Source organism: Paroedura picta, chromosome 2 (genome assembly GCF_049243985.1).
Source record: "Paroedura picta isolate Pp20150507F chromosome 2, Ppicta_v3.0, whole genome shotgun sequence".
NCBI classification, from domain to species: domain Eukaryota; kingdom Metazoa; phylum Chordata; class Lepidosauria; order Squamata; family Gekkonidae; genus Paroedura; species Paroedura picta.
The window spans coordinates 161,158,310-161,186,200 of record NC_135370.1 but is presented as its reverse complement, the minus strand read 5'-3'; the positions used below and the strand labels follow the sequence as shown (position 1 = coordinate 161,186,200).

Below are 27,891 nucleotides of genomic sequence, written 5' to 3'. Positions count from 1 at the left end.
TAGGCAGTTCTGGTGCTTCTGCGGTGGAGTCTCTTGGCAGTGGCTGAAGCTCAGGAGCTGGTCCTCGCAAGAGTCTCAGACCTACCTCTTCCTGAGAGTCAGGTGAGTTTGCAGCCAGCTGGTGCATTGTCATGAACTCCAATTCATGCCCCCTCCCTCGCTGTGTTCATTCTGAGGCCCTTCAGGCCAAGCGTCATAAAACTATAAATCCTCTCTCAGTTCCTGGCCTCCTCTGCATTCCACTGAAGTTCCCAGCGGGGTCCCATTATCTATCTCAGGGGTAGTCAACCTGCGGTCCTCCAGACGTCCATGGACTACAATTCCCATGAGCCCCTGCCAGCAAACACTGGCAGGGGCTCATGGGAATTGTAGTCCATGGGCATCTGGAGGACCACAACTTGACTACCCCTGATTATCTGATTCCAGCGTCCTTGTTGGGCTAGCAGGGACCAAACAGAATTGTAACTGTTCGGATCAAAGCGGAGCCATCTGGCTCGGCTGGGAAACTTTGCACCTCTTGGTATCTCGTGCTCTCCCGCCTAAACCTTAGCCCCACTCCCCTATAAAGTCACCTCTATAAGAATCACCTAATTTCTATTGTGCCTTTGTATCTGCCATGACCTTTGCTCAATGGGTCTTGGCATACATCTGTTCTTTGTACTGTCTGTTTAATAAAGCTACTTTTGGATTTTCACCTGCCTTGGAATCCTGGATGCTCCTTTATCATGGACTCTACTAACAGGGCTTGGCTGATCCCTGACAGGCATGACAGTAGGGAAGGATGAGTTACTTTATTCTGTTGCTATACTCTCTTATGTCTAAACATCCTTACATGTACATACATACATACATATCTAACATATCTAACAGACAGCTTTAATTAAGTCTTCTGATATTGATATATATGCGTATATATACTTCTTTTTAAAACATGCAAGAACAGTAGGCAACATAATCAGATTAATGGTAAACTAGAATCCAGAAGAATAAAGAGTAAAATACAGGACAAAGTTTGAGTCTAGTGGCGCTTTTGAAACCAAGAATGTTTAATTCTGGGTATAAGCTTTTGTGTGCATGAACACTTCTTCAGAATCAATGAAACAGACTTAGAATCATAAAATCATAGAGTTGGAAGGGACCTCCAGGGTCATCTAGTACAACCCCTCACAGAATGCAGGAAATTCACAACTACCTGCCCACCCACAGTAACCCCAATTCCATGCTCAGATGATGCCCCCCCCAAAAAAACCCAGAATTCCTGGTCATTCTGGTCTGTAGGAAATTTGCCTTCTGACCCCAAAGTGGCAATCAACATTTCCCTGGACATGCAAGAAAGGGCCTCAAGAGCCAAGCTTAGACACAGTCCCTTCTGCCCACCCACTCACAAGCTGCCTAAGTTCGTAGAATCAGCCTCTCCGTCAGATGGCTATCTAGCTTCTTCTTTTAAAAAATCCCAAAGAAGGAGCACTTACCACTTCCTGAGGAAGCCTGTTCCACTGAGGAACCACTCTAACTGTCAGGAACTTCTTCCAGATGTTTAGACGGAATTTCTTTTGAATTAATTTCAACCCATTTGGCTCTAGTCCAACCCTCTGGGGTAGCTTCCCCAAGCAGTATATATAGGGAGGGCTAGTTAAGAGGCATAAGTGACTGAGCAATTACAGCTAAGACTGGATTAAAGCAGATGGTCTGTGGATAGCAGCAAAGTAGCATGCAAATAAAAGGGATAACAAACAGATGTGAGAACTGAGCTTGAGGCAGGTGGCACCCTTAAGGCCAATAGAGTTTGATCCTGGGTATAAATGAGTTCTCGTTGCTGTTTGTTTTATTTGAATACTCATTTGCTCCTATCCACAGGCCTTACTGGCTGCTTTAATCCCATCTCAGCTATATTTATCAGTTACTTATGCCTCTTGGTTCTATCTATCCATTCCTGGCAAGCAACAATCCCATCCCATTCCCCTGTAAAGCTTGGGCGAGTCAGTTTCAATGTATTCGAAGCAGTGGGTTCAAACAACCAACCACTTATGCCCAGTATTAAACTTCCTTGGTTTTAAAGGTGACCCTGGACTCATACTTTGTTCTGTTGCTTCAGATCAACAGAGCGACCCACCTGGGTAAAATCTGGCCACCTTTAATGATGGAGATGCAAGAAAATAATTAGGATGACAACTTCTATAGGGCTTGGTTGCACTCTAGGAAGATGCAGTGATCTGAAAAGTCTTTTGCTGCCAATGCAGCCCAAGTTTAACAGTCTTAACACTCCCACTTTGAAATCAGTGGGACTTTGGGCAGGACTGCTGCAGCATTATTCTCTGTCTTTTGCAGCTCCTATCATAGTATCTGGCTTTTGTAGTTTCTTAAAGAATTGATTTGCAGGCTCTTTCTTTGCTGGCAAGAAGGAGGAGGAGGAGTTGGTTCTTATATGCTGCTTTTTTCTACCCAAAGGAGGCTCAAAGTGGCTTACATTCGCCTTTCCTCTCCCCACAATAGACACCCTGTGAGGTGGGTGAGGCTGAAAGATCCCTGATATCACTGCTCAGTCAGAACAGCTTTATCAGTGCTGTGGCAAGCCCAAGGTCACCCAGCTGGCTGCAGGTGGGGGAGAATCGAACCGGGCATGCCAGATTAGAAATCCACACTCCTAACCACTACACCAACCTGGCTGTATCATGCCCCAAGTTGTCTGGCACACTGAAAAAGCAAGCAAAAGTCTCTTGCTGCAAGGAGGACAGGTATATAGAAGTGATTTCACCTGGCCTTGATCTGGAAAAAAGCACTATCATGACACCTAGTGGTTCCCCTGGCTATGAACAAGACCGTTCCAGGGCCTGAACCTATGCCAAATTGCTAATCGTCAATATTTTTCTAGACTTGGAGAGGGAGGGGAATAAAAGATCTCTTGTATGGTTGTGCTTATTGTTGCCCACCCTAAATCCAAACTTTGCACCAGAGCATGGACAAAGCGATTTTGCTGCATGACACCTGCGGTTAAGAGTGCACTAAATGTCTGAAAACGCTTGAGGAGAGACTTCTCTCCCGGGATTATGTAAGGCTGCGATTCGTTTTGTTTTGTTTTGTCCAGCTAACTTTAGAAAAGCGCAATAATCTATACGGAGAGCACAGTGGTGGTCTGGGCATTTGAATGAAAGCCATTGGAAAGGAACTGCAGGGTATGATTGAAGTCAGTGCAATTTTAAGAATTAGAGGAGTTCAGTTTCCCTAGAAACTGGATGAGCTTAGAAACAAGGCTTCACCGGAGCCATTTAAAATGGCATCTCTGGCTGTTCTCCAAAAGTCATCCCCCTCCCCCATCAACGGCATTAACCTTAAAGCTTTTGGAGCATGTTCTGGCTGTGTCGTCCAGTGCATAAAAGGGTGGTCTTGCAAATGGGTACAGGGCTATTCCAAGGGGCGAAGGTCCCTGGTCAGATCATACCTCACCATGGTTTAGTTAAACTCATCATGGTTGGGGTGACCGACTGGACTTGGGCCACTCCACCATGTTACACAGGAATCAAGTTGTAGCCCCTTGAAGACCCAGGCTTCCCGGATGATCCTGACATTTCCTTCACAAATGTATTTGATAATAATAGTAGCAATAATAATTGTATTCTTATAACCCAACCTTGCCTGGTAGGCTCAGGGTGAGTGACGTCCAAATGAAAAGCATTCTGTTCAAATAAATTGCAGTAAGAATAAAACATTAATCAAATAAATCTAATTTAGGTTTAAAATGTTTGGTGTGCCCATGTATTAAGACAGGCCTGGGAATTCATATTTCTCTTCTTCCTGTCTCCTTCCTACCACTTAGATTCTCCTTTTGCTGTTTGTGGCTGGTCTGCTTCCTCTAACTGGGAAATCCTCTTTTCACTCCGAAATCTCCTCTCTCTGAATTGGTTTTCTCTGGAATAGACATGCAGGAGTGACCACATTTGGACCCAAGATATCTCTGTTTGAGCATTTAGCTTAAAGCAATGTAACTGAATGCTAGTATTGGATTGCCACATATAAATTGCAGCTGTGTTGAATTGTTCGGTCTTAGCGTCTTGTGCTACTGTCTCATTTCTCCTTTTTCTGTTCTGTATCTAGGTTAGGCCAGTGGCAGTCCTTGCTGTATAAATGCCTGTCTTTATTCCATCTTTCTTTTCCTAGGAAGTCTATTGCTTCCAGATGGGTCCCGTGTATAAACAAACTAAATGATTATTTTTACCCTGAATCGGAGTCCAGTGTTGGTCTTAAAGGTGCCTCTGGACTCTGATTTTGTTGTGATACTTCAGAACAACATGGCTATTCATTTGAATCTATACTTGTGTAAAGGACAGCATTCACATGACATGCCTGACACAGGGACTGCTTTAGGTAACTTTGAGTTGCTGGCTCAGTGCTGGCTCAGTGCTGGGATACAGGGAGGTGGGCTCTCAATGAGCCATAGAGTTTCAATTGAATCCTAGAGCATATCCCTATCTAGGTTTGCTAAGCTGGGAGGGAGACTCAGAGATCTCCTGGAATGACAACTACTTCCCAGATGACAGAAATCAGTTTCCCTGGCTGCTTTGAAGGGTGGACTCAATGACATTATACCCCACCAAAGTCCTTCCCCTCCGCAAGCCCTGCTCTTCTTGAGACTGCATCCCCAGACCATCAGAAAGTCCCTAACCCAGAGCTGGCAACCCTGGCAGTGTCCCTTGATATTATTTCCAGGTTTGGTCCAGATGCAAGGTTGAGGTATCAGCATGACAGTGATTTTCCCCTTGGGTTCTGCTGCTGCATCAAGCAGAAGTGGGAGCTGGTTTCCCAGAACAGACATATCTAGGATAATGCCAACCAAACTTGCTTGCTGCTGATGAGGAACTGGCTCCAGACGCTACAGACACTCCAGAGATCTCCAGACACTCTCTCCAGACACCATCTGGAAGTTGGCAACCCTAGAAGCACTGCTTGCCGGGAGAGGAGGAAATCGGCTGATAGGACACAGGTGTCGTGGTTCGGTCCTTGGTGGCTTGGGAACCGGACCGAACCCCGCCATCAGAGGCGCCCGCGATCACGGAGGTAGGGCATGGTGATCATAGGCAAGCCGGCAGCTGGGCGCCCCACCCGATCGTTGAGGTGGCAATGGCCGCTAAAGAACCTCAATGTCCCCCTCCACCTTTTGAGAAGGGCCCGGAGATGGCCCTTTGTTCCAGGAAAATGGGCCATCAGGAACCCCGGAAAACCTCGCATATGTGCATGAGTCATGATTGTATCAGCATGTTCCCTCCGCAAGTACTGGGTGGGGCAATACAGCCTAAGGAGGTGGGTTTTGTATAAAAGGGAGCTTCCACCTGGAGTTCGGTGGAAGCTCTTACTCCATACCAGCGGACTCCACGTTGCTGAAATAAAGCTTGTTCCTGTTGTATCGTTCACCAGGCCTGGCGTGACGTTTTCTTCAAAGGGGCACCCTGTTTTTTCAGTTAGCAAGCGGGTCCCCGACATCGTAAGAGCTTCCCACCGAACTCCAGGGTCGGCATCGCATCCGAGCGCTTATCGGGACGGATCCAGAGATGGCGTTTTCAAGCAACGGGGCGGTCTCGACCCCCACGAACCCCGGGAACATGAGTTTAATGTCCCCGGGAGATTTCCTCCGAAAATCGGGGGGCCAGGAGCAGCTGTCCGGGACCCCGAGACCCTCGGCAGCGGCGGCCAAGGGAAGGCGCCGGGCCATGGGGTTCCCAAGCACGGCGGGGAGCGCGCCGAGGTCTGGGGGGTTGGCCCCAACCTGGGACACCCAGCTGAGGCAGGCGCTTCGCCCGGTAAGACCTGAGGAATCCCTAGAGGACCTGCGGCGGGCCATGGCGGACTTGGCCAGGCGCTTGCAGGCAGCTGAAGCCCGTGAGCAAGCTCGGGCCGGGCCCGGAGGGACTGGTAATACAACGGCGGAGGGGATCGCGTCGAGTGAGGACGTCTCCAGCGACGAGGACGAGCCCGGCACTGGTGAGCGGGCCCCGGACCCCGACCCGGAGCAGTTTTCAGTCCCGAGTAGGCGAGACGGCCAGCGGAGAGGCGAGACAGCAGAGGATCTCGGGTGTAGCGGGTGAGCCGACGGGGCGGCGAGAGCCGGACCAACGCAGGAGCGACGTGCAAGGCAGGGAGCGGCACGGCGTCGTTGGGCAAGTTGGTAGCCGGTGGAGCGGAGCAGGACGAGACGGCGGACGCCGAGAATCCCGGATCCGGAGGGGGTCGGACTACTCTCCAAAACGTTCCCCCCCAGAGCTTAAGGCGCGTTTCGACGGGACGCCGGACGACCTCCCGCAGTTCCTCCTCCACGCGCTGACGCATGCCCGGAGGTATGGAGACCGGTATGAGGACTCCGAGGACTTGGTCTGGGGGGTGGCCTCGTGTCTCCAGGGCAAGGCGGGTCAGTGGTACCTAGGGTTGGCCGAGCGCGGCGACCCGGCAACTCGGGACCTGCAGGACTTCGTGGTCGCGCTCCGCCGACGATTCCAGGACCCCCAGGCTGAGGACAAGGCAAAGAGTCGGATCAAGGGACTTCGACAGGGTACTAGGGGGGTTATGGACTATATAGACATTTTCCGGAGGGAAGCAGGCAAGGTGTTCTCCTGGAACGAGGAGACCCAAATCGAGTACTTCCGGGAGGGCCTTAACCCGAAGCTCAGGGAATGGGCCGTGATCAAGGGGACGGAAGAAGATCTGTCTACACTGGAGGGGTGGTGTTTTGTGGTCGCCAAGCTGGAAGCCAGCCTGGGTTGGGCCGCCGCACCCCCCCGGGAGGCCAAAGGCGGGTCAGCCGAGGCGCCGAGACCGGGCCCCGACAACTCTCGCCCCAAACGACCCCCGAACCCCGAGCGGGAAAGGAGACGCCGGGAAGGTCTGTGCCTGAAATGCGGGGGGCAGGACATTTCGCAGCAGCGTGCCAACGGCAAGGGGGGGAGGACCGCGGGCTCTCCCAGGGGGGAGGTGCGACACGCCCCCAGCAGGCACGCCGGGCGGAGGACCTCCGCAACGAACCGGGAAGCGCCCAGGCGACGGGAAACGGCCAGGACCTGCTGTAGACGGCGCCGGGCAGCAGGTCCCGCGGTGCGAGGGAAAACCCCTACAGCATGAGGCGCGACCTCCGAACGTGGTAATTTTAGAGCTCCGGAACCCGGAGAACGGACTAAGTTGGGTGGGGGAGGCTCTTTTGGACTCTGGATGCGACCACAGCATGGTCCACCCCCAGATAGCCCGGGCTTTGGGGCTACCGAAGCGCATTCGGAAGGTTCCCCTGGTTTTCGTCCAGATGGACGGCAGCCCGATTCAGGGGGGACCTTTCGGGGAGGAGGTGGGTCCTATCGCCATCCACATAGGGGACCACCAAGAGCTGCGGTGGCTGATCCAGGTCCCCGTAGCGGGATATCGGGCGGTGTTGGGCCTGGATTGGCTGAAGGAACACAACCCCGTGGTGGACTGGCGGGCGGGGACCCTGAAGTTCGACTTGACGGTGGGTGCACGGCATCGGGTCCCCCACGAGAATTCCAGCCACAAGAGGACGGCGGCGCGTCCCAGGGGAGCGGCGGCGGCGCAGCAGGAGAAACCAGAGCCCGAGGTCCCGCCAGAGTACCGAGACCTCGCAGCCGTTTTCAGCGAGCGGGAAGCGGACGAGCTACCCCCACACCGCCGCACGGACTGCGCTATCAACATCCCAGAGGGGGCGGTACTACCCAAAGGGCGCATCTACAAGATGAGTGAGGGTGAGCTCAAGGACCTCCGGGAGTTTTTGGGTAAAAATCTGGCCCGAGGTTTCATCCGGCCCGCTTCCAGTCCCATGGGAGCTCCAGTCTTGTTCGTCCGGAAAAAGGATGGGTCCCGACGGCTGTGCCAGGACTACCGGGGCCTCAACGCCATCGCAGCGGGAAACGCTTACCCCCTCCCGCTGATCCCGGATTTGCTGGCCCGGCTGGGCAAAGGGACTCTGTTCACTAAGCTGGACCTAAGGGAGGCGTACTACCGGGTACGCATCCGGGAGGGGGATGAGTGGAAAACAGCGTTTAACTGTCAATTGGGACAATTCGAATTTAAAGTGATGCCGTTCGGTTTAAGCGGGGCACCTGGGGTTTTCATGAGTCTAATTAATGAGGTGTTGCAGGACCTTCTGTTTCAGGGGGTGGTTGTTTATTTGGATGACGTCCTGATCTACAGCCAAGATCCCCAAGAGCACGTGACCCTGGTGAGGGAGGTGTTAAAGCGCCTGCTGGCAAACCACCTATACGTGAAGCTGGCTAAGTGCGAATTCCACCGTCCCTCCCTGGACTATTTGGGCTACCGCATCTCAGCCCAGGGCATAGCTATGGACCCCGAGAAGGTGCAGGCGGTGCTGGCCTGGGAAAGGCCCCGCACCCGGAAACAGCTACAAAGCTTCCTGGGGTTTGCTAACTTTTTTAGAGGCTTCATCCCCAGATACTCCTCCCTAGTGGCTCCCCTCACGGACTTGCTAGGTACCAAGGGGAGAGGTCCTCGCGCCACGCGGCCCAGCGCAGCGCTCGGCTGGAATGAGAAATCAGAGGCAGCGTTCCTGGCCCTCAAGCAAGCTTTCGCGTCTGAGCCCACGCTACTGCACGTCGACCCAACCCAGCCGATGGTGGTACAAGTCGACGCCAGCGACGCAGCAGCCGGGGCGGTTCTCCTGCAGCGAGACAAGGCGGGACAGCTGAGGCCGGCGGCCTACCTCTCACGAAAATTCGCCGAAACGGAGCGGAACTGGTCTACCTGGGAGAAGGAGGCGTTTGCGATTAAGTTCGCCCTCACCGAATGGCGGCATTGGCTGGAGGAAACAGAGGAGCCGTTCGAGGTCTGGACAGATCACAAGAATCTGGAGGCGCTCCGGCAACCGCGATCCCTGAACGCCAAGCAGATGAGGTGGGCGGAGTTCTTTTCGCGGTACAATTTCAAGCTTGGTCACATCCCCGGCAAAGAGAATTTCCTCGCGGACGCCCTCTCCCGTCTGCCGCATTATGGGGAGGGGTACGCTCCCTGCACCAGGTCCGTGTTTGGTGAGGAGCAGCTGGGACGGGGGGTCGTCACTAGGCGTCGGGCCAGGGAGGAATGGGAGCCCGACCCGGCGACCGCCCCGCTCCGAGACCGCCTAGTGGCAGCCTACGGGACAGACGAGGAGCTGGCTGAGCTCCGGGACTCTTTGATTTTGGACTCCGGTCTCTGGCGGAGGGGGGAGGCTGTCTACGTCCCGGAAGGGCTACGACGGGAAGCCCTCAGCCTCTGCCACGATGCTAAGACCGCCGGGCACTTCGGTTTCGTAAAATCCTGGAAGTTGGCCCGGCGGCGGTTTTGGTGGCCCAGTCTGCGGCGGGACACAAAAGCTTACGTCAGTGGTTGTCCTGTCTGCCTGACCTGCAAGCCGGGGGTTGGCAAGCCGAAAGGTCTGCTGCACCCGCTCGAGGTCCCGACCCGGCCGTGGTCAGTGATCTCCATGGACTTTATAACAGACTTGCCTCCCAGCAAGGGGAAAACGGTGATCTGGGTGGTGGTAGATCTATTTTCCAAACAGGCCCATTTCATTCCTTGCGCCAGTGTCCCCAGTGCTTCACAGTTGGCTCGGATGTTCCTGGATCACGTGTTCCGACTGCACGGGCTGCCGGACAAGGTGATTTCCGATCGGGGCTCACAATTCGTGTCCCGGTTTTGGCAAGCTTTCCTGCGCCTGTTAGACATCGAGCAAGGGCTGAGCTCCGCTTACCACCCCCAGACGGACGGGCAGACCGAGCGGGTTAATCAAGTACTGGAGCAGTACTTGCGGTGTTTCGGTTCCTATCATCAAGACACCTGGGTGCCCCTGCTCCCCCTGGCCGAGTTCGCGTACAACAACGCAGACCACAGCAGCACGGAGATGTCGCCTTTTGCCGTCGTCTACGGGACAGACCTGAGACACTTCCCGGAGCTTGGAGAGGTCCCCGCCCGGGAATCGGCCGACCTTCGCGAGTGGGGGAAGCGTGCCGGGAGCTGCTGGAAGTCGCTGCAGGAGCAGCTCCACAAAGTCAAGGCAGCGCAGAAAGAGGACGCCGACCGGAAGAGACGACCAGCTGAGGAGATCCGACCGGGGGATCGAGTTTACCTTTCCACCCGGAACCTACGGTTGAATTTGCCCAGCAAGAAGCTAGGCCCTCGGTTTTTGGGGCCTTTCGAGGTCTTGGCCCCGATCAACGAAGTTTCGGTCAAGCTCAAGCTCCCCAAGAACCTCCGGCACATCCATCCCGTCTTTCACGTGAGCCTTCTAAAAAAAACTCCGGACGGTGACGTTTGGCACCCCGTGTTTTCCCCGCCAGCGCCCGAGGTCCTGCCGGGGGGGGAGCACCACGAGGTGGCGGATATCCTGGACTCTAGACTCCACAGGGGGAAGTTGCAGTACCTCGTGGAATGGAAGGACTTCGCTTTGGGGGACCGGGAATGGGTCTGGGCAGCGGACGTCCTTGCGCCCCGACTCACTGAACGTTTCCACAAGCGGTATCCTGGCCGTCCCGGGGGGTTGGAGAATGGACCTTTGGGGGGGCAGAATGTCGTGGTTCGGTCCTTGGTGGCTTGGGAACCGGACCGAACCCCGCCATCAGAGGCGCCCGCGATCACGGAGGTAGGGCATGGTGATCATAGGCAAGCCGGCAGCTGGGCGCCCCACCCGATCGTTGAGGTGGCAATGGCCGCTAAAGAACCTCAATGTCCCCCTCCACCTTTTGAGAAGGGCCCGGAGATGGCCCTTTGTTCCAGGAAAATGGGCCATCAGGAACCCCGGAAAACCTCGCATATGTGCATGAGTCATGATTGTATCAGCATGTTCCCTCCGCAAGTACTGGGTGGGGCAATACAGCCTAAGGAGGTGGGTTTTGTATAAAAGGGAGCTTCCACCTGGAGTTCGGTGGAAGCTCTTACTCCATACCAGCGGACTCCACGTTGCTGAAATAAAGCTTGTTCCTGTTGTATCGTTCACCAGGCCTGGCGTGACGTTTTCTTCAAAGGGGCACCCTGTTTTTTCAGTTAGCAAGCGGGTCCCCGACAACAGGTAGCAGGAGGGAGGAGGTCTGGCCTGCCCCTAGCCTGACTTATTGAGTGATGCAGCAGTTGTGCTTCTGTTTAACTTATAATAAACTTGGTTTGGGACATAAATTGTGACTCAGCTGTTTGGCCTGACAGATCATGTTCAGGAAGCAGCATAAGTCTCAATGGAAAGCAAATATGCTGGAGTTTTGCATGAGTGGCTCTGCACTTTGCCAGAGACAGGCCGTATTTCAAAATCAACAGGAGAAGGGAGTGTGCTTCTAAGTGCTGCTGCCACATTGGTTTGCATTTTAGATCATGACGGTGGAAATGGTGCCGAAGAATCAGAGTTGCTCAGTGCTCTGCTCAGCAAAGTTTTTGCTCAACTAAATAATTTTAAGAATTTGGACTCTTAAACAAATGGGTTCTTCACAGGCCACATGTCATGGCTACGAACCTCTTATTGTACACAGTGGTCTATATAGTCAAACTGTATATGGATAACTGCACTGGGTGATGGGTATAGTTGTGTGTGTGTGTTTATTCACATTTATATACCGCCCTCCCCAAAGGCTCAGGGCGGTTCACATAGAACTGAGAACTATACAAGAAACTATACATATAAATAACTATAACAATTAATATTACTAACTGATAATTACAGGGTAACAGTACAATATTAGACAATAATAATGCAAACAAGTCCAGGAGCACAATGTCTTGATGGATTTCTGGGGGGGGGGGGGCAGGGGCCCTGCAGATGTTGCTAGTTGTGCCTGGCCTCAGCCGAATGCCTGGCGGAAGAGCTCCCTTTTGCAGGCCCTGCGGAACTCTTTTAGTTCCATCGGGGCCCTGATCTCCTCTGGGAGCTCATTCCACCAGGTGGGGGCCAGGACAGAGAAGGCTCTCTGTGTTTGTATGTACTTGTGTTTGTATGTGTGTGTATATATATATATATTCTTAGCAAAATTATGCAACATTGAACCCTAAATGTTAGGTAGCTGCAGAGAAGAAGAAAAAAATGGTGCAATGTGTTTTGGGGGGGAAGTATTATGTTTTATGCAAAAATCCCTCTACATTTTGCCCATTGCTTCATCAGGAAATCTATAATTATCTGAATTATATTTATCCCCCATCCAGTCGGTTTTACCAAGAGCTAGCATGCTCCCTGCGGAAACTGCACACGGAATATTAAGGAATTAAAAAATGCAGCAGATGGGGAACAATAGAGGCTCAGCTGCCACACATAAGTTCCAAGCAGGTTATATATGTTACCGAGCGCTCGTGTCTTATTGCCAGCCTCCAGGTAGGGCCTGAAGGACTCTTTGAATTACAACTGAACTCCAGACAAGATCAATTTCCCTGTCTGTTTTAGCACATTGTGGTCCTTCGGAGGATCTGGGCATTTCAGCTTTTACCCTTATTTGTCGTTTAGTTAATTTACAACAGACAGTCCGGAGCTACACTTTGGAACAACAAATATTTGCCTCAGGTCCCTACTCATTTTGGGTAATAACATTGTCATGTTTAGTTTTTACGGACAGGATTCGGCAAAGTAAAAGACAAGCAGCCCTGCTGGTAAGAGACATCCATTTAAAAATAATTTCAAAGAATGTAGCTGAAGGAAGATAGTTTAAAATCAGATCGGTTAGATCCAGATCTGGCAAGAAAAATGGGTGACCTTGAGCCAATCACAGACTCTCAGCCTAAACTGCCTTGCAGGCCTGTTGTAAGGATAAAGTAGAGGAGAGAAGGAGAATATAAGCCAGTTTGGGTCCACACTGGAAAGAAAAGCAGGGTGTAAACGAAGGAAATATGTAAGATGTTTTTCTGTTTTAAGAAAATCTTTACAGATTCATGGAGGTTTGATTTCTGGAAAAGAAAATCTTTGTGTTTGATTCCTTACATTGCTAAAAACTCTCTTCAAGAGAGAGATCGTTACTTGTGTCTCTTTAAGAGACCTCAGTTTTTCAAGGAGGAGTACCATTTTCCACACATGTTTGGGGAGCAAGAAAGGAAAAAAGTTTTCAGATAGTGAGCTGTGAATCCAGAAAGCTCATATTGAAATAATTGTTGTGGGGAGAAGGAAGGAAGGAAGGGGAAGGAAGGAAGGACGCAGAGGCCAAGCTGAGTCCCATGGGACTGGTGGGCAGTCTTTACTCCTTCTCCTGCCCCCCCCCCTCTGACTCTTGAGGCCCTGCCTCAAGGAACATTCCTAACACAGGGGTCACCAACATCCAGGTGTGGGCTGGAAATCTCCTGGAATTGGAGGCCTTCTGCAGACTATAGAGATCAGCTCCCAAGGGGGAAATGTCTGTTTTGAAGGGGGAACTCTGCAATGACAACACATCTCCAGGCTCCTGAAGATGAAAGGGCTGCTTGGGAGGGGAAGACTGTGACACTGTGCCCCAAGAGAGGTTGATGGATGGCAATCTCCAGTTGGGACCTGGAGCTTTATCAGTGCTGTGGCAAGCCCAAGGTCACCCAACTGGCTGCATGTTAAAGAGGAGCAAGGAATCAAACCTGGCTTGCCAGATTAGAAGTCGGCATTCCTAACTGTTACATCGCACTGGCTTATACTATCCTCCTACAACAACTTCTTCTGCCTATGTTCTAGATACATCTCTTTAAGGCAATGGCAATTTGTGCAGCTTGGTGTAGTGGTTAGAAGCAGTGGCTTCTCATGTGGCAACCTGGATTTGATTCCCCTGCTCCTCCACATGCTGGGGGACCTTGGGATAGTCACAGCCTTGTTAGAAACTGTTCTCACAAAGCAGTTTCTCTCAGAGGTCCCTCAGCCTCACCTACCTCACTGTGTGTTTGTTGTGGGGAGAGGAAGGAAAAGCTATTATAAGTACTCTGAGTCTCCTCTGGGCAGTGAAAAGCACGGTTTAAAACCCAACTCTTCTAAAGCGAAGGAGCTACTGGGAATCTGTGTCTTTTCCTCTCCACATGTCCCGATGGCCTCATGGTGATTCTGTGTCCCATCTACAGTTTCCCCAACTTACATGCCACTGGTCTCAAATTTGTTTGTTGTGGTCTTGGAAAGATTGCAGCAAGACCAAGGTGGTATCTATATGGAAAGGGAAAGTCTATGTATTCCCAGTACCATCCACATAAGCATTATTTTCCGTGCTGCAATTGCCTGTAATGGCCACCCCCAATGCATTTATCCCTTTTCAGATTGCAAATTGCAAACTTCACATGACTTACTTATGTGTAAATACTCCAGAATTCCACAGGGCCTGCAAAAGGGAGCTCTTCCACCAGGCATTTGGTGAGGCCGACTGACCCATAACATCTACAGGTCGTCGTCCCCCCCCCCAGACTGAGGGATCGAACCTACTGAGGGAGTGTCAAAGTTATTGTTGAAATACTGTTCTAGTTGTTCTAGTTGGTATGTTATTGTTATATTGTTATATTGATTTTGATAGTGTTCTATGTAAATGTTCCAAAATGTTTTATGTAAACCGCCCAGAGCCGTAGGGAAGGGCGGTATAAAAATCTAAATAAATAAATAAATAAATATTCCCAGGGTAGAGGCTTTTCCTGGCTGCCGTGGGTCCCAGAAGGCCGGCAGGGCAGTATTTCTGGGCCTCCTGCAACCCCCCCCCCCAAAAAAAATACCTGTTTTGCAGCTGACCGGTATTTTTATTTATTTATTTATTTATTTATTTATTTATTCATTCATTCATTCATTCATTCATTCATTCATTCATTCCTTCCTTCCTTCCTTCCTTCCTTCCTTCCTTCCTTCCTTCCTTCCTTCCTTCCTTCCTTCCTTCCTTTCTTTCTTTCTTTCTTTCTTTCTTTCTTTCTTTCTTTCTGTGAACAGGCTTGGGGCAGTTAACAATACAATCCAGTTTAAAATACAATAAAAACAATGAATTTGGCACAATGCTCTGATTTCCCACTACTCCTCCATATGTTTAGTGGTGGGGTTTATTCCTAGACAGGGAAAGAAGAAGCCCCGTCTGATTTCATTTTCTTGTTCTGGTCTCAGTCACAGGCCTGGTGGAATAGAGCCATTTTGCAATCCCTGAGGAACTTGAATTGAGACCCTGAAGAACTTGGGCCCTCCAAAACAGGGGTAGTCAACCTGTGGTCCTCCAGATGTCCATGGACTACGATTCCCATGAGCCCCTGCCAGAAAACGCTGGTAGGGGGTCATGGGAATTGTAGTCTATTGACATCTGGAGGTTGACTACCCCTGCTCCAAAATACATGTCAACTATAAAAATGAAGTGTTTTCAGACATAAACATGACCTTCTCTCTCTGTCCACCAGAAAGAAGTTCATTGCTGGATTTCAGCATGAAAGCTGGTGTTTTTCTTCTCATTTTGGAACTGTGTGTTAAAATGTGCTCATCCGATGAAGAAGTCGGGGTTTCAAGGCAGCAAGAACAACAGAGTTTGTTACCAATCTACTGGCCTTCCAATAGCACTGATAAACAATATTGGCACCAGAATGTATCAGATCCAAGAGTTGAAGTTTCCACACCAGCGTTTTCCATGCAGAACTTCACAGAAAGGAACACCAATTTCGGATTCGATCTCTACCGGAAAATATCGCTGACTCATGACAATAATATATTCATCTCCCCGCTGTCGCTGTCGTTCACGCTGGCCGTTTTTGCCCAGGCTTCCGGAGGGGAAACGCATGACCAAATTGTCAATTCCCTAAACCTCCATCTTTTGGATGATCAAGGGAACCGTCTCCCTGCTTTCTTCCACCAGCTGCAAAGCAACATCACCAAGAATGAGGAGTTCTCTCTTTTGCACAATACTGTTTCTTTTGTCCAGAAAGGCCTCAGGATAAAGGACGCCTTCCGTAACTTGTCAAAGAAATACTTTGACATGGAGTTCCTGACGGTTGATTTCCACAACTCTACTTTGGCTAAAAATGCCATCAATCAGCACATTCAACGGAAGACCAAAGGGAAAATCCCCTCATTGTTTGATACATTAGATCAGCAAGCTAAAATCATCCTAGTGGATTACATTGACTTTGGAGGTAACATCTTATTTTATCCTGGGGAGGTATAAAAGAAGAGCGACTAGGAGATCAGAGTCAGCAATGGTGCGATAGTTAAAGAATGGCAGTCTCTAATCTGGAGAACCAGTTTGATTCCCCACTTCTCCACATCTGGGTGACCTTGGGCGAGTCACAGTCCGGTTAGAACTGCTCTCACAGAGTTCTCTCAGCCCCATCTGCCTCACAGGGTGTCTGTTGTAGGGAGAGGAAAGAAATAATGCTAATAATGCCCAGAGGCAGTCAGTTTGTTCCAAGGAAAGAACTTTTACTCTGGGTGCCTCCATTCTTGGGGGGGGGGACTGTTTTGGGAACAAGCCCCCAGACTCGTGCGGTAGCTATGTCAATTCAATTCTGCAGACCAGCAGGGCAGAAAGTTCGATAAAAACCTCTAACATACTAGGCATATTAGAAAAACTGAAAGGTTAAATCAAACGATCAACATTTAAGTCATCTAGAATGCTGAACTTCAGCTGGGAGGTGGGTTCCCTCTTATAGGTCATGTAGGATTGCCAGCTCGAGGTTGGTAACTCCCTGGAGATTTGGGGGGTGGAATCTGAGGAGGGGAGGTTTGGGAGAAGAGAGGGACTTCAGTGGGGTATAATCAGGGCTGGTTTATCCATGGAGAACACTTGCTGTAGGCCCTGCGCTTCAAGGGGCCCCACATGGTGCCTTCACTCCATGGATGAGGGCTGCAGCCTTACTCCTCTGCTCTATTCCCTCTTGAAGGACACTCAGAGTGACACCCCTTTCCTTTGTGGGGACCCTCTGCCCTAGTCCGGCTGCTTGAACCATAATTGTACTCTGCTGCGCCCCATGAATCCTTATACTGGCTCGGGTGCTACAGGCCCCATGAATTCTTAACCACTCCTGGGTATAATGCCGTAGCATCCAAAGTGGCTGTTTTCTCCACGTGATCAATTGTAATCCCAGGAGATCTCCAGCCACTACCTGGAGATTTGCAACTTAGTCTGATTCAAGGTGACTTGTGCAAGCAGTACATTTAATTTCCAAAAAGGCTAAGTAAAAATATAGAGCAGGGAACCAAGGAAATGAGAGTGTCTTAATAACTGTTTTTCTAACATCAGCTGCATAGTGATAGATCTAATTCTCATGTTCTTCACCCCCACCTCCTAGTGCCAAAGAAAGAATAATTCCTGGGCTCTTGGAAAAGGCATTAAGATTTCTTGCAAAAGATTTCTATTCCTTGTTCTCGCACAGAAAATTACAATTCCCTGGTAACCTTTGGGAAGACGAATATGAAGCCATTAGGTCTGCCTTGGAGATATGCTTTAAGACAGAAAGAATCCTGCCCTGGATCTCCCAGGAAACTCAGACCTCTTCAGATCCTGGAAGCGAAGGAGGGTTGACCCTGGATAATATTTGGATGGGAGGCCTCTAAGGAACACTAGGGTCATGGGGCGAAGGCAGGTAATGGCAAACCACTTCCGAACATCCCTTGTCTGGCTGCCAGACAATCCTCAAATATCCTGGCCACACTATCCTTTTGCTGTATGATAAATAATCAGAGATAAGAGAAAGAAGAGTTGGTTTTTATAGCCTGCTTTCCCCTTGCCTGAAGGAGTCTCAATGTGGCTTGCATTCGCCTTTCCTTTCTTCTCCCCACAACAGATAACCTGTGAGGTGGGTGAGGCTGAGAGAGCCCTGATATTCCTGCTCGGTCAGAACAGAAGAAGAAGAGCTGGTTCTTATATGCTGCTTTTCTCTACCCAAAGGAGTCTCAAAGAAGCTTACATTCACCTTCCCTATCTTCTCCGCACAACAGACACCCTGTGAGGCAGGTGAGGCTGAGAGAGCCCTGATATTACTGAAGAAGAAGAAGAGTTGGTTCTTATATGCCACTTTTCTCTACCTGAAGGAGTCTCAAAGCGGCTCACAGTCGCCTTCCCTTTCCTCTCCCCACAACAGACACCCTGTGAGGCAGGTGAGGCTGAGAGAGCCCTGATATTACTGCTTGTCAGAAAAGCTTTATCAGTGCTGTGATAAACCCAAGGCCACCCAGCTGGTTGGATGTGGAGGAGGAGGAGCGGGGAATCAAACCTGGCTCGCCAGATCAGAAGCTGCCACTCTTAACCACTATACCAAGTTAGGGGGAAAGTGATAAAACATTTGACCAGGATCATTTTTACATGTTTACATGTCCAGTGGACTAAAATTCAACAGTGATCTATGCTGGCCCACTACATTGCTTTAGGATGCTTAGGGCTGATCCTGCGTTGAGCAGGGGGTTGGACTAGATGGCCTGTATGGCCCCTTCTAACTCTAGGATTCTATGTTTTTCCCTTGAAATCTTGAAGGCACTAACTTGCAGAACGAGAGAAATACTGCCAATCTGTAACTCCTCCATCACCCCCCCCCCACCCTGCACAGAACTGCGAACTCCGTGTCATTGTTGATCTTCCCAAATCAGCTAAATCAGACCCAATCTCTCTGCCCAGCTTTAATTCATTCCCCAAAGGGTGGAAATAAGCTTTTGCTTGTCAGAAGCGTTTTCAGAATGCTCCATGGCAACCAAAAGAGACTGCAATTAAATCTCCCCTAATTTCTCTCCCATATTTTTAGCTCCCGGGTTTCACATTTTTCACTCCTTCGCTAATTGTTGAGTTGCAGAACACTGAGCTCGGGGAAAGGGAGAATGGCTGCACTACTATGTTGATGGACATTGTGGAAATCGGATGGGATAGGAGCAGCCCAGCAGTGCTCAGGCTGGCACCCTTTAATAAGCAAGCCTGGGAGGTATTGGATGGTGATATGTGCACACCGATACAAACAGAAGAGCCGCATGTGCAGTTGGGGGAACATGGTGGGGATCGGATGGAGAAGGACAATAGTTTTTAAGAGACTAGAAGGTGCTCTGACATCCATTTCACCTGGCTTCCCCTGTGATTTCTGGGCAAACGGATCCTGCAGCTTCTTAAAACTGTGAGAACTTGTCTGACCAGAACTAACATTGGGAAGGGTGTATATTCTGCAAACAGCAACACTTGGGTTACATCACCTTCTGCTCCCTCTGAAGTCACCCTCTGCACTGCTCCTGCTATTCCACTGCTATACTTTTCAGGATTAAAAGTAAAGGTACCCCCTGTGCAAGCACCAGGTCATGTCTGACCCTTGGAGTGACGCCCTCTAGCGTTTTCTTGGCAGACTCAATACGGGGTGGTTTGCCAGTGCCTTCCCCAGTCATTACCGTTTACCCCCCAGCAAGCTGGGTACTCATTTTACCGACCTCGGAAAGATGGAAGGCTGAGTCAACCTTGAGCCGGCTGCTGGGATTGAACTCCCAGCCTCATGTGCAGAGCTTTCAGACAGCATGTCTGATTCCTTACCACTCTGCGCCACAAGAGGCTCTAAATCCACTGAAACCCATAGTTTTAAGTTTCATGCTCCACTCTGTGGTGGTGGTTGCACATGGGGCAGATCCATTAGGGGTAGAGACAGAGGCCTGCCTGCTGGCCTACCTCATCATGTAGATCTACATAAGAGGCTGTGAAGATGATGGCCCACAGTGGGGGCTGCCCAGGTGGCTTGTCTTCTGGGTGGCAGGGGGGAACCGGTAGAGGCAGCACCCCCATGGCTTGTCCAGCAACCAAGAAGCCATCAGGCAGGAAGCAGCTGTAATTCAAGCAGAGAAGGAGTAGCTTGAGCATCCCAGCTGGAGCCACAGGATAGGGGCTTCCTTATAGCCAGCTGGCTGCGAGATAGCAGGAACTACCCGTGATCCCTGCCAAGGACTATGTGCTTTCCAATAAACCTGTGGCCTATTTTACTGCCCAAAGGATTTGTGTGGGCATCCTCCTTTAAGGTCTCCAGTTATGTCCCCACGACAATGTCAAAGTTTATTGTTGCAGTCGTTCAGAGCAAGTTATGTAAACAGGATGATGAGACCCTAGCAGTATGGTCATAAGGTATAGTACAGTTGAGACATGCCATTGAAACAAAACTTTAAACTATCTTACATCAAGACATTGTATTTTCATGGCATTGGTGCAAAACTTGGCAAGCTGAATTGTCACCTGAGCGCTCTCATTGCTTAACAGCCTCTTTGCTCAGTCTGTCTCCGAACATCCTGGGAAACTTTTAAGTAATGGATCGATCAGTTTGCCTCAAATATCCACAAAGGCAGAGCAGTGGAACAGACTGTGTTCTCTAGTTTTAGTCTGGCCACTGCCACAAAAACACTGTCTCAGTGAGAAGGGGATCTTCCTGTAACAGCCCTCAAAAAGGCAAGGGCATGACCGGAAGGATGATCTAGCAAGGGTGAATGCTCTTCTTTGTTTCTTTATTACTAACAAAGACAGTTAAGTGGCAGGGAACAGGACATGCTTAGTTTTATCTGGGTCCATCTCCATAGTTTTAAGCATCAACAACTCTGCACAGGATTGTATGGTTGATATAGGAGCTGTGGAAGGGCTACCTGGCCACAACATGATTTAGAAATGTCAGCAATTATGAGCATCACTGGAGAATGATTAAAAAAAAAACTTTTTTTTCCTCTCGGAGTTCTATATTATCTCCTAATATGAATATGAATATGAGATCCTGTGTTTGTACAGAACCTATGCTACATTCAAGTCATGGACACCAATGACCATTTTTCAGAAGTTAGTTCGTAATGTAAGTCAGTTCTGGTCAGCCAAAAAACAGAGCATATAGCATAGTTTTGGTCCTGTAGGAATTGGATGCACAACTAAGCGAGTTTGAACATGTGTGCCTCTGTCCTAACTTTTGCGTATGCATTGCAGATAAGAGACTCAATTCTAAACTTTACAATGCAAAGCAGAACAGTGACACAAAGTTGTTACTGGCGATCTCTGTGGAGAGCACTCCCTGTATCGTATTGATGCAAACTATCAGCAGCAGTTCTTGTTTTCTATTTGAGGGGCAAAGTGTAAGGTGAACCAGGATATAGCTCTTCCCACCAAATGACTAACAGCGCAACTCTAGGCAATGCTGCTCCTGTCTAAGCGCATTTATTTCAGTCTGCGTAGGACTGCACTATAATTGGAATGATTAATGATCACTTTTTGATGTGGAAACACATCTACTGATGCACCCACTGAAACAAGAATGACTATGGAGGTGAAGTCCATTTGCCCTACCCCAAGGAGCAAGTAGATGGGCAATGGCTGGCCAGGCCCAGCACGGAGCGCTGCTTGCTGCACTGCAACCACCCTTCTTGCACAACCGGCCCCTCCATCAGGAGTGTAGGGCTGGCCTTGGAAGATGGGTGGTGGAGGAGGAGGTGGAGCAGCAAGTGGGACTCAGTACCATCCCCGTCCAGTCATTGCCACTTCCACTTCCCATCTTCCATACCTGGCCCTGCATTTCTTCCGGAATCAGTTCGTTGCAGATATATAATCTGCAACAATCTCATTCTTGGACACTTTTTCTAACAGGGTTAAAATGCAACTGGAGGACAGTTTCAGGTGGATCCACAGTAGAACAAGTTCTGATTCCAGCAGAACCTTAAAGGTCAAGGAGATTTCCATGGTTCAAGCTTTTGAGATTCAAAACTTCCTGAGAAATATAACAAAGGGAGTTTTGGCATTTGAAAGCTTATCTCCTGGGAATCTTGTTGGTCTTTAAGGTGTGACTGGACTCTAATCTTGTTCCTGGGGGAGAAACCTGAAGAACGGAACATGCTTGACTAGGCTACTAAACTGGGGGCCGAGGGCTTCACATCACTTCCTTTTTCTATTTTCATGCATCCAGTCAAAGGAAAGCCTCATTAATTTAAGTGGGAGAGCCAAGTACACATTTAAATTGAAATATATGGGATTTTAATTGTTTTGCTTTGGCTGGGTTGTGCCCAATGTTTTTGTCAATATCACCCATGCAGTGGAATAAACCATTTCTTTTCTTTATATCCTTAGGCAAATGGCTACATCCATTTTCTACCAAGTTCACAGAACTAGAATCCTTCTACGTGGACAATTACCACACTGTCCAAGTGCCCATGATGTTCAAGACCGCAAGAGTTGCCTATACTTTGGATAAGAATTTGCACTGTGTGGTGCTAAAGATTCCATACCGAGGGAGAGCTCACATGCTGGTCGTGATGCCTCAGGAAGGTGATCTCCATGCCCTGGAAGACTTTTTATCAGCTAGACTTGTGGAGTCTTGGCTTAGAAATATGAGAACCAGGTACAATATCTAAAAGGTGGCTGTTGTTGCTTAGATATTAGATTCCAAGGAAACCACAATAGCGGGTTCAAGGTGTGGCTGAGGAATGTGAAGGGGAGCAAGGGGGCATTTTGCAAAAGAAAAAGGCATAGCAGATGAAGTCTGTCACCTCTTTCTCAAAGGTGAACTCTGTCTTCCGTCCTTACATCATTCCTTTTTTCCTTCCTTCCTGGCACAGGCCACTGCTTTGGAGATCGGCTTCTTCTTCAGGTCCAATGTGTTCTGGAAACCAGAAAATCCTTTTCCTCTCATTAGGTTCAATTTCAGAGGCAAGTGGGATTGAGGACAATTGAGGGAGCTATATCTCTCATAGAGCCTCTTGTGGCGCAGAGTGGTAAGGCAGCAGACATGCAGTCTGAAAGCTCTTCCCATGAGGTTGGGAGTTCAATCCCAGCAGCCGGCTCAAGGTTGACTCAGCCTTCCATCCTTCCGAGGTCGGTAAAATGAGCACCCAGCTTGCTGGGGGGTAAACAGTAATGACTGGGGAAGGCACTGGCAAACCACCCCGTATTGAGTCTGCCATGAAAACGCTAGAGGGCGTCACCCCAAGGGTCAGACATGACTCAGTGCTTGCACAGGGGATACCTTTACCTTTACCTTTATATCTCTCATAGTTTCCAGTACCCCTTGATAGTGCATAGTACCACTTGCGATTTCTGTCTCAAAGCATAGAATTCTCAGTAGTAGATCTAAGGACATGAGAAGGCCTTGAGAGCATTTTATACAAAGGCTCATTCTTATCCAGACCCTGTTCAGAATTTAGATCAAACTTGTGTTTTTTAACCATCAAAAGAATATCAATACAGGGTAATACAAGAATCCTCTTATTTGCGATGTTCGTTTTGTGAAGAGTCTCCATGCTGCTATCGTACATACGCATGATATATGTTTTACGTACATATTCTCTATTCAGCTACCGTCTATTGTTCGTGTGCTTGTTTGTGTTACAGAAAAATTGATATTTACTTTCCGAAGTTCAAACTAGACCAGAAATACTACATGCATCAATTGCTTCAAGATCTGGGAATTAAAGATCTTTTCTCTAACAAAGCAAACTTGAGCCTACTCACAGATCAGACACGCATAAAAGTGTCGCAGGTAAATATTGTTTATTGCAGAAATGCCGTATTTGCATTGCTTAGATCCTACATTCCAAATGCTCCATTACAAATCAGAATAGCCACTCAGTACTGCTGGAGATCTGATTGAGAGCCAGCATGGTGTAGAGCAGGGGTGGCCAAACTGTGGCTCTCCTGATGTCCATGGACTACAATTCCCATGAGCCCTTGCCAGCATGCTGTAGTCCATGGACACCTGGGGAACCACAAATTGGGCACTCCTGGTGGAGTGGGTGGAGTGTCAGGCTAAGATCTGAGAGACTCAGGTTTGACTCCTCACTCTTACATGGAAGTTGGATGGGTGACGTTGGGCCAGTCATTTTCTCCAAGCCTTCCTTACCTCACAGCATTGTTGGGAGGGTAAAATGAAGGAGAAGGGGACCAAATAAAATTCGTTGGGGGTTCCCATTGCAAAGAAAGGTGGGGATAAATGAAGGAAATCATAAATAAAATTACTGCTTAGGCAGCAGAGGTACATCCTGTCTAACTCCAACCAATTTAACAGGCACATTGGTCCCACTCAGGAGATGATTATGTATAGCAGGCTTTATGAACCAGGGTCTTGTGAAACCCTGGTGTTTCTTGATGGCACTGGAAGGGTTTCCCAGATCGGTGAGAGTTAATGACATTTTCATATTTTTAAAAAATGTGTTAAACATTTATCAGGTGATATGACCATATAAGGTCCATATGACCATAAGGTCAACCATCCCTCCCCTCCCAAAAAGGCCAGTGATGGGCCTGGAGGGTATTGGAAGGGGAGGGCCCCTGGGTGGGCATGTACACAGCTATACTTCCCGCCATATTCTGCATGATGGTGCCACTTCTGGGGTTTCTCAAAGCCTGAAGAATGTTTCAGGGGTTTCTCAGTGGTAAAATAGTTGAGAAAGGCTGATATATATGGGTTGATCTACAGGCTGGGTAGAGAGTTGTCACTCTCCACCCTAGCTAGCGCTGACCATCTCTTTGGGAACAGGAGAGGAGTAAGATGCTCACTATTTGTCAACCATAGACTAGTATGGTGATATCTTCAAGGGTTTGCTTGTTTGGTAGATTGTTTGCCTTAAGAACATAAGAAGAGCCCCATTGGATCAGACCAGTGGTCCATCTAGTCAAGCATTATGGCCAACTAGTTTCTCTGGAAGTGCAACAACAGGGCATAGAGGCTGAGGTCTTCTCCAAGGTTGCATCCTGTCACAGGTATTCAGAGTTTTAGTGCTTCTGAATGTGGAGTGTCCCCTGGCTTGTTGCCACTGATAGACTTATTCTCTGTCTAAACCCCTTTATGGGGGATGTCTACTCCTGGAGATGAGGTGGATCTTCCTGGATTCCTCAACCTCTCTGCCAATCCAGTAGGGGTCACTCTGTATTTACGCTCCACCCTGGCCCTCAGATGCTGGATTCAAGGGGGTTTACAGGTGCAATCTTCTTTTGGTGGACCCAGTTCAGAAGAGCGGCCTGTGACATTTAGGCTGTTTCAGAAACTGCTGCAGTTTCAAAGATGAAATCTTGACCAAAAAAAAAAAATTGCAGTCATGTTACTATGAATCTTCATACATGTTCAAACTTCTCAGGTCCTTCAAAGAGCATGCATCAAAGTGGATGAGGAAGGAACTGAAGCTGCAGCTGGCACAGGATCAGAAATCACACCGTATTCGATGCCTCCTGTCATCCGAGTGAACCGGCCGTTCATTTTTATGATCTATGAAGAGACCACGAATGCCTTGCTGTTTGTGGGTAGAGTTGCCAACCCCATGGACCTCTGATGTGCAAAAGCTCTGTTCTGTCTGTCCTCTTTCTGAAACCTTCTACCAATTAAGTTGAAACTGGAAAGAAAGGTTTTGGAAATCCAAAGACATTCTGTTTTGCAGCACTAAACAGGTTCTGTTATGATATTATGAAAACAAGAATGTCACTGAGGCCAAAACAAGATTCGTTCATCTTGTGAACTACTTCTTTATTGCCCAGGTTGCTAGTCCGTGATGTCCAGAAAGGTGTCTTTCCTGCCTTATGATCCTTTTCTTTGATGTACCAAGGACTACCCTAATTAGACACAGGATTTTGCATGGAGGACTCATAGATAATAAACTCCTTTTGTGAGAACTGGAGGGAAATGTTGATCTAAATCTGATCTAGATCACTATACGTGGCATTTGCAGAGCCGAGTAAAGTTTTGAAGGTTATTTCTGCCTCAGGGACAAAATAAGTCTGTGATCAGAATTCCATAGGAAGGACCAGTAAATCTGGATTGAGTCTGAAAGGGGAGGGGGAAACAAACCTCCCACTACTCTATTTAAGTGCTAGAGGAGGCTTAGAGGTCATACATTTTCCCCAGCAGAGTAAATAGCTATGAGAGTGGGGTGACAATTGTCCGTCTAAAGTGCCATTGAGATACAGCTCACCTGTGGCAATCCCATAAGGCAGTAGTTCTCAACCTGGGAGTCGGGACACCTTTGGGGGTCGAATGACCCTTTCACAGGGCTCGCATCAGGGCAAGCAGCTTGGTCAGGGGGGGGGTGCCGTCCACACAACAGCCTTGCGGGGTAGATCAAGATAGAATGTTCATCTGTCTGGAGCAGCGGAAAAGAGCAAGATCGGCATGGTGAGACAAAAGGCAGAGCTGAACTGAGAAACCCCGGGAAAAAAAACAATTTATATACAATCATGAACAATGGATCTTCACACCATTGGTCAGTTTTGGTTTAATTTCTGTGAAAGAACACTTGCATAATTTTATGGTCGGGGTTAACCACAACATAAGAAACTATATGTAAGGGTCACAGCATTAGGAAGGTTGGGAATCACTAGTGTAGGGTTTTCAAGGCAACAGATGAGCAGAGGTGGTTTGCCAAAGCCTGCCTTTGGTCTGCAAACCCATGACTTCCTTGATGGTCTCCCATTCATGTGTTATCTGGGACCAATCCTACTTAGCTTCTGAAATCTAGCAAGATCAGGCTCGACTCAGTCATCCAGGTCAAAGCAGGGTGGTATTTACAGAAGGAAAAAGGCATTAGAACTCCCTCCACCAGTCTAGCTCAGATGTATATTTAGATGCTTTTAGATCAAAGGTAAGAGAGGTCTTATAAAGATTGCTAGTGCCGTATCAAATCTTGCCCTCGGACAAACTAAAATTTCACATACATTGTTTTACTGTGTGCAGACTAAATGATCGAGAGTTAAGCAGGTATAACAATTTCTTATTTTTATTTTATATTTCAGTCATCTAACTATCGTGCTGCCCATTAATAAATTTGAACTAAATCCTATCCAGTTTCTGGTATCATCATTAACATAGACCAGACAGCCCATTTTGTCTTGTCTGTTGGAAATATGGAGAAATATATATCCTCCCATCCTCCTCTCCAACCTGCTGGGTGACCTTGCACCAGTCACGGTTCTCTCAGAGCTCTCTCAGCTCCACCTACCTCACAAGGTGCCTGCTGTGGGGAGAGGAGGGGAAGGCAACTGTAAGCTGCTTTGAGACTCCTTCAGGTAGAGAAAAACAGGTATAAAAACCAATTCTTCTTTATGCTAAAAAAGAGCCATGGTAATCCAAATTGCAAAGGGAAAGCTGGGGCAGTCTTAATCAATGGGCAACAGGGACAACAGCCCTAACTGTTGCCTGAAGGGGAAGCAAGAGAAGCAAAGCCTGGGCCAGGAAAATTTTGCCATCAGCTCCTGGAACCAACAAGAGCCTGAGAGAAATCAGCTGAGGCAGCCCCGGCCCTGGGGTTACTTCAAGGCCTGTGAGCCCTGATAGGAAGGCGGGATTAATATCAAGACCGGGAAGCTCCTGCAGATTCCTGAAAAGATAGCCTGAGACATTTAAAAAAAAATTTGTTTTTAAATTAGAATCATAGAATCATAGAGTTGGAAGGGGTCATACAGGCCATCTAGTCCAACCCCCTGCTCAACGCAGGATCAGCCCTAAGCACCCTAAAGCATCCAAGAAAAGTGTGTATCCAACCTTTGCTTGACGACTGCCAGTGAGGGGGAGCTCACCACCTCCTTAGGCATCCTATTCCACTGCTGAACTACTCTGACTGTGAAAAACGTTTTCCTGATATCTAGCCTATATCGTTGTACTTGAAGTTTAAACCCATTACTGCGTGTCCTCTCCTCTGCAGCCAACAGAAACAGCATCCTGCCCTCCTCCAAGTGACAACCTTTCAAATACTTAAAGAGGGCTATCATGTCCCCTCTCAACCTCCTTTTCTCCAGGCTGAACATTCCCAAGTCCCTCAACCTATCTTCATAGGGCTTGGTCCCTTGGCCCCAGATCATCTTTGTCGCTCTCCTCTGTACCCTTTCAATTTTATCTACATCCTTCTTGAAGTGAGGCCTCCAGAACTGCACACAGTACTCCAGGTGTGGCCTGACCAGTGCCTTGACAGGATGGTGACCAAATGAGTTTATTTTTCTGGCAGGGTTCCTGTTCCTTTCCAGAATTTCTTACAGTATACAGTATGGAAATGATGGAAATGTTGTTCTACCCTGGCACTTTGAAAAGGCACAAAGG

The 27,891-nt window shown here is 48.7% G+C and overlaps 1 protein-coding gene across 3 annotated transcripts; it reads left to right on the top strand.

Moving 5' to 3' along the window:
• The first annotated feature begins 82 nt into the window (after positions 1–82).
• SERPINA10 (serpin family A member 10) lies at positions 83–26,638 on the top strand. Of its 3 annotated transcripts, none has more exons than XM_077323566.1 (5): positions 83–102; positions 15,307–16,032; positions 21,945–22,215; positions 23,205–23,352; positions 24,947–26,638. In XM_077323566.1, the coding sequence occupies exons 2-5, from the start codon at positions 15,333–15,335 to the stop codon at positions 25,136–25,138; spliced, it is 1,311 nt and encodes a 436-aa protein (XP_077179681.1). In that variant the 5' UTR covers positions 83–102; positions 15,307–15,332; the 3' UTR covers positions 25,139–26,638. The 3 variants fall into 3 exon arrangements, with proteins under 3 accessions (XP_077179681.1, XP_077179679.1, XP_077179680.1); XM_077323564.1 differs by lacking the exon at positions 83–102 and adding an exon at positions 12,479–12,597; XM_077323565.1 differs by lacking the exon at positions 83–102 and adding an exon at positions 12,533–12,597 and having other exon boundaries at positions 15,311–16,032.
• Positions 26,639–27,891: the final 1,253 nt, after the last annotated feature.